The 7,366-nt window shown below is 31.9% G+C and overlaps 1 protein-coding gene across 1 annotated transcript; it reads left to right on the top strand.

Annotated features, from left to right (window-relative positions):
* The first annotated feature begins 1,676 nt into the window (after window positions 1-1,676).
* Window positions 1,677-7,095, top strand: LOC148602747 (nucleotidyltransferase MB21D2-like). The gene is made up of 2 exons (XM_088553161.1): window positions 1,677-1,758; window positions 2,454-7,095. Exon 2 carries the CDS (start codon window positions 2,492-2,494, stop codon window positions 3,539-3,541), a length of 1,050 nt encoding a protein of 349 aa, XP_088409287.1. The 5' UTR covers window positions 1,677-1,758; window positions 2,454-2,491; the 3' UTR covers window positions 3,542-7,095.
* Window positions 7,096-7,366: the final 271 nt, after the last annotated feature.

Below are 7,366 nucleotides of genomic sequence, written 5' to 3'. Positions count from 1 at the left end.
GCATATCATTACTTAAATATGTGAAAACATTTTATAAAAAAAAAGAATAAAAATGTAGAACTGTATTTTTTTAATCATGCAAAACAATTTTACAATTGTTTAAAAATTGACATATGTTGCGCTTATTTTTTTCCTTTTTCGTGTTAAACTGATTTAACTCATTCTTCTTTAAATACATTTAATGCAGCCATATTGTTTCCATCTGAACAAAATGAATGTTGGCATAAACAGTTCATGTCCAAGTTAATACTAGATATAGTTTGATATTTCAGGAGTTACTATGACAACTGATTCATGCGTTTCCTGTCGAGTTAAATAAAGTATGTTTTAACGATCATTTCAAATGTCGAAACAGCCAAATAGTATACATTATCCATTCATAGTAATTAAAGTTTGATTTGTTTACAATCGTTCTTTCCGTCAGCAGTGTGTATAAAAATACATTTTGTACGTGCATATTGTACTCCTGCTTTTTAGTGCCATGTGTTTTAAACAGATAAATACTATAGCAAGAATAGAATGACAATCTAGGGAACCAGGATTCGAAAAGTACATAAAATATATGAACACTCAGGGCTTCACAACAAACTAAATTGATGGACCAGGTGCGCCGGTAGGGTAAGCGTCCTCTGTATTTCTAGAAACTACGAGTTAAAAAATATAACTTCTCCAGTAGATGTAGGTTGAACGTAGGGCGTAGGGCGACAGTTGTGCATTTTAACATTACACAGACAACATATTTTAAAAACTTATATATCAATATCTTAATTATAGTGTACAATTAAATTCAATTACATATATAAATTTTCTGAAGTGATGAAATATGGTATTTCAAATTTCACTTGAAATTTTGTCCATGGAGATCAGAATCCTACTTTTATTTCAGATAATTTGCGACATTGGATATAATGTCCATTTACAACTTGTCCTGGCATAACAATGTGTTGTTATTCTCTTTAAATTGAAAAAAAAACATTAATTTCATGATTGAAATATATTCTGTTAAAGGAGTAAAGGGGCGTATTAAATTGTATGTTCTTCCATTTGTTTGCAGAGACTTTAAGTTAAGTCTTTTTAAGAATCATGGACATTGGAAAATATCAGAAACACAGAAACATTCTTGTCAAAACCCGCCAATCTGACTACATATATTCAACCAAAAGTGATTTCTCTATTTAAAAAAGACCACTTTTTGTTCTCTGCATCGCTGAATTTGCTCAGAAATCGTTCCATAGAATATTAGAATAATGATGTTGATAGTTATCTGTCTTTAAAATGTTTATTTCAGTGCATTACAATGAAATTATAACAGAATTTACCGACATGATATGAAAAATGTTCTCTTTTCCTTGCATATACATGATACAAATAGTACAAGTAGTCAAATGGTGTTTTTTTTTTCATACCAAGTTTCAACCACTGTTTGATTTTTATAAAGACTGGCATTTATAAATAAGTGACTTGAAAAAATACAACCATTCCAGCTGTACATCGTCCTGGATTCTCCATTTTATATGATCTTGTGAATAGTTTTGGAAGTGATATATTTATTAGTAAAATGTTGTATACCACGAAATATTAACTTTACAAAAATAGATACACAGGAATATTATCAAACAAACCTGATAATTACACGCACAGTAACTTTAAATGTTTTATCTGGTTAGTATTACGCACAAATATTGATTTTAAATGTGGACTTTATCAGACGGTTTAACATTTAATGAGCGAAATGTAAAATAATATGAATCAATGAAGGTTTGTACAACATTCAACTCGGAGCAAAATTAGACATTTCATTGAATAGGGTTTGTAAGTCTCGTTCTAGTTTCAGTTTCTTGTCCGGGATTTCCAATGTAGAACGTATTGAAATCCAAAAACCGATCTACATTTTATTGTTTACTTCCGGGATTTCGAAACGTTGATTCACAATGCAAAATCTTCTATTTTATGCTTTTCTTAACATTTTCATCCTGTAGACCTGAATATTTGTCATTATTTTATCAGTTTTCTTGATATTTTGATTTTAATATTGAACTCAAAGCTATGTTAATGACGAATCTCCATGCACTTGAATGGCAGACGAGGACCCATTTTCATGAAACCACGAAGTCACAGGACGAGACTTACATACCTTATGGGCTGTTATCATAGCTGTCATGCAGCTTAAGCACGAGTAAATAAAATCAAAGTTGACACTTTTGGTTAAACAACTTTTTATTTGAGTCACAAAAATATGTTCAAATAATATTTTAGTCAAAAATATCTTCTATTTACTTAAATCCCTAGTTTCATATTATATTTATATTTGAAAACAGTTGGGTGGATAGATTTTACTACGTGCTTTCAAAGATTAAAGGATTTGCCCGGTTTCTACATAGACGGTCTTTTTAGGCTATGTGCCCTGGCACCTACGTTTGTTAACAAATTTCATATTCTTTTATACTTTGCAGTTAAAACAGGAACATTATTTTAGACACATGATTCGTCAATGGGAGACATTACTCGAGAAATAATTATCCAACCTTACAAACTAATAAGTGAAGTTTTTGGATCATCAGATATTATTCGATTACGACAAAAACTGTACTCAACATGTGAGATCTTCTTTGAACTAGAAGGTTTTCAACATATTCCAAGTGGTAGTAGAGCCGAGGGACTTGAGTTGGATAGCAGCGATTTTGATGTTATGCGACTTCAAAAATACGGCCGGGTGTATGAAACAGTTAATGGCATAGATTTAAATGACAAAACTTTTAGTATTGTGATGGAGACCGAGGATTGTAAATTAGGTTTTACAAAGCTAAGAGTTTTGGATGTCGGAGAAATTTCTAAGCGAGCTGATTTTCTCACACAGTATTTAATGAATCTCTGGATTATAAAAGACCGGGTATCTTATTATTTATCAAGTGGTTTAGTTCGCAGAGAGCTGTTGCCGGAAAATGTTGATGTCCATGGGCCGTGTCAGCAAATAAATATCGGAATATTAGAAATGGAATGTCTTCATTGTTTTCGCTGTAAAGAATGGATTTCAGTTGCACAACCCTGGGTTAGTAGAAAAAGAGAGGATTGGCCTACTAATGAGCTTATCAAAGACATAGCAGCGTATGGGGTATTATTTGTACCCGTTGGTTGTAAAACGTCAAGATATGAGGATATTGAATGGCGTATATCATTCTCCATTGCGGAAAAACAACTAATTCATGCCTTTACTCATACACAGCTTCTGTGCTATGCAATGTTGAAAACTGTGGTTTCGGATATTAGCAAGCAGTCAGATAGTGAGCTATTATGTTCCTATTTTGTCAAAACAATAATGCTCTGGTTGGCAGATGAGCATGGATCACAATTTTGGATAGAATCACAAATTACATCATGTTATATGACATGTTTAGAACGGTTGATATATTGCGTTCAGTGCGGTATATGTCCACATTTTTTTATTCCTGATATTAACCTTTTTGAGCAAAAACTCAGAACAAGAGGAATTGTTGAAAACGTTATACGATGTGTATTGTACAGCCCGGACGGTACCTCTTGACACACATGCGTTTACAGAGTTTATAAGCATACATTATACTGACCCTATGCCACAATCTATAGTGTTATTACTCAATTTAATTGGTATACTTGTTGTTCATGAGTACGAGAAAAAATACCAAATTTTGACTAAACTTTTCAAGTTTTTGCCTTTTACTTCAGATTCAAAGATGCGAATAATGGTCTATCTCAATGCAGTGAATAGCTTAAATCGTGTAGAAGGTTGTACTGCATACAATCCACGTTGTAAGAACAAAATGTTTTATAATCAATATAAATCAATGTTATCAAATATTTTATTTAGTACAAAGACAGACTGCGCCTCCGGTTGGAGTTACTTAGCCTCACTGTTTTATAATTTGAAACTATACAACAGGTGCAAGTATATTGTAAGGGAATGCCTAAACAAATGTACACCAGACAAAATTTGGATGCCCATGAACCTGCATGCAAGTACTCCAATCTATCTAAAGGATCTCTTACATAATAAACATTTCTTTTCCAAAATTATTCAACATTATTATCTCAGAACTATGAATTGGAATTCAACATTAATTTTGCCGACAGAACTAAAATATTTATTTGAATATAAAGACGCATATCTTAGCATTCCTCCTGTGGTTTACGTAATGTTTTTAGAATTCCTATGTGACCATCAATTGAAACTAAACAATGCAAAGAAAACCACATTCAGGACCCTTCAGAAGACCGTGAGAGAGAAAAACTTTATAGTGAACGATGATCAAATGGCAATAGCCGAAAAGATCTTGAACATAGCTAATAACATAATGCAACAAACTGGAAGGGTAGTGTAAAATGAAGTAACTCCTTTATACAGAAAAGAACAAAAATATAATATCAAAGTCGGGCCTGCCTACATTTTAGTTTTTTTTATATTGTTTTTGTTATATTTGTTTTGTTTTTATCGAAACAAACACTGATCACATACATACCATATTAGATAACAATTTATTAAGCAACACTATAACAAAACATTTGAAAAAGAAAGCAATTTCCGTATATCCGAAACGCATTGACACCTTTGCCTGTTTCAATCATAGTTTGACTAAATTTTTTCAAGTATTTTACTTCCGATTAAACGAATCGAATAATGATTTATTTAAACGCTTTGAATAGCACAAATCGTGTAGCAGGTTGAACTGCATACAATCTACGTAGTGGGAATGTATGGTATATAATCAATATGAATTAATGATATCAAATATTTTATCAAGTACAAGCACAATCTGTGTCTCCGGGTGGAATTTCTTGATCTCATTGTTCTATAATTTGAAACTATGTAGCACATATAAGTTTATTGTTACGGAATGCCTGAACAAATGTACAGTAGACAGATTTTGGATGCACTTCATTCCATACTCAAGTATTCCAATCTAACTAAAGGACCTCTTACATAATAAAGTTTCTTTTCATTACATTTCTGTTATTTTCTCACAGGTGTTTAGTTTTATTCAACATTATTTTTTCCGCCAGAACTAATATATATATTTGAAAGCAATTTGACGGAAATCGAGGCGTTCCCATGGTGGTTAATTTGATATTTTATAATTCCTATGTGAAAATCAGTTGAAACTAAACAATAGAAAAAGAACAATTTTCAGAAAGCTACCGATGACTGTAAGCGATAAATGCTTCATAGAGATCGATTATTAAATTGAAGGGGCAAAAAAATATCTTGCATTTAGCCTCATACATAATGGATATTGCCTGTAATAAATTGGCAAAATGAGCTCACTTTTAAACAGATAAAACAGAATTTAAAGATCAATGTCAAACCTACGTACCATTTTGGCTTGTTTGTCTTATTTTATGTGATATTTTAGGAATTCTTGTATGAACATTGCTTTAAGGAGGTAGACTTAGGGTAAAGGACATAACTCTTGAAATCAGTGATATGTTTGTTTTATGCTCAATTTCATCAAAGCCTATCAAGCTTTCATTTGAAACAGAATGACCAGAATCAGTCCAAGTTACTTTGATGCTTACGTAAGATTGATGTAAAATGCTGAATACAAACGTTCCAATGATTTGAAAATGATATTCCTTACTCAGGTCTACCTCCTTAGTCGAAACAATGCAAAGAAAACTTTAAGAAGAATATTCATCAGATGGCATTTTTTCTTGTTTTTATTGTTTTTTGTTTTGTTTTGTTTTTGTTCATTGTTTTTTTTTCTTGTGTTCTGCCTGTGTTTGCTTATGACTTTTTGTATTTTGCATCAAATCTTTTTATAAAATGTTTTACTTAAAACACAATTATTCAAAGCTGTCGATGTTTTCAGTTATTCTTCTCGTTTTTGATACATTGTATCTTAGTTGCATTTGTAGGTTGAATTTAATTGTATGATTTTAGGCTATGCCTATGATGGAAGGAGCTCAATGTGGTACTAAAAGACAGCGCCTCCGCACTTGCGCATTGTCCACTTCCGTGTCGACAAATTTCGTCATTTCCGTCAGAATAAAATTTGGCATTTATAGTTCTGGTCTTACATTCTACATATACTGGACGCCGCTACGCTCCTTCCATTTTATATTCGAAGGTTGGGTATACTATAAAGGATATTCCAATATAGTATTATGTGTTTTAAAATGAAACCACATTAGACGTATACTATTTGTCACATGTTGAATACCAATACAGATATGACATAATTGTTTAGAACGACTAATAGATCAACTCGTGAACACATGTGAAGAAAGACAATGTGGCATGTTAAATACATTGATTTTGCACCTGAAAATATGTTCATTAATATAATTTTCATCAGAGTTTGGGAAAGATAGATTTCCATTCCTTTAATCTGTGTTATCTTTCCATTAAAATTGTTTGGCTGATAAGTCATCTCACTAACTGATCCGAATCATTCCTGTACAAAGTATGTTATATTATGTATTTGACCATATATGCCACAAAGAAGAAATGTTTTCTTAAATAGGCATCGCACTGCTATAATTTTTGGGGGAATAAAGGTACCATATGTACGATAATAAAAAAAAACAAAATTGTTGAAAAAACCTCTCAGTGCTGAAATTAATTAAAATGTATTGATAGGTGATATTTTATCAGCGGCTCAAGACTGTTACGCCTGGTTTTATCGACACTCAGTTGAGACATAACAGGTCTGTTTGCATCCGAGGCTTTGTTTGGGGGTATTGAAAATGGCCAAGTAGTTCCGAATGAGAAAAATTGATTTTATTTTTTTTATTAAATTTGACATGGTATTTAGGGGTACATATTTATTTTGCCAACCTGAAGAGTTAGATATGCATATAACAAAACTAAAAAAACTAAAAAACAAAACTCTTCAACCAAGCACATTGTAACTGTAGTAAAATCTCAACATTTTTCGAAGTAGTTGGAATTCATGTTGTCAGTTTCAACCGTTCTACTGGTCTGGTAAAGATGACATTCATTATAAGCCATTAACTCAAACCCAAGGCAGTTCTCGTGTTTTTTACACGACGATGCACACCGTAATTCAGTGGAAGATAAATAAGACCCCAGACCTATTAAAGGTCTCTTTTTCTTCTGTCGACAAAACTTCGATTCTAAATATGAAAAAAAAATGAAAAGGTTGTTTTTTTTTTATTATTGTATTTTTTCCATTGTTTAACGACAAAGTCAGGGTTAAATATTTCCGTGTCTTTTTGGAAAAAAAATCATGAGGTTTAATTTGTAAGGAATCCAAATATTCCCTTTTCAATAGGTCAATCGACAGATATATATTGAGATTGAACTGATGTCGAGCATGTCATATTAACAAAATCGAATAAAACACAATCCAACGAAATGGAATACTGCTATTTC

This window comes from Perna viridis, chromosome 11 (genome assembly GCF_037379345.1).
Source record: "Perna viridis isolate PV_CMFRI_1.1 ecotype Kerala chromosome 11, ASM3737934v1, whole genome shotgun sequence".
Lineage (NCBI taxonomy): Eukaryota > Metazoa > Mollusca > Bivalvia > Mytilida > Mytilidae > Perna > Perna viridis.
Note: the sequence above shows the minus strand (reverse complement) of the source record. Positions and strands in the feature narration are given on the sequence as shown.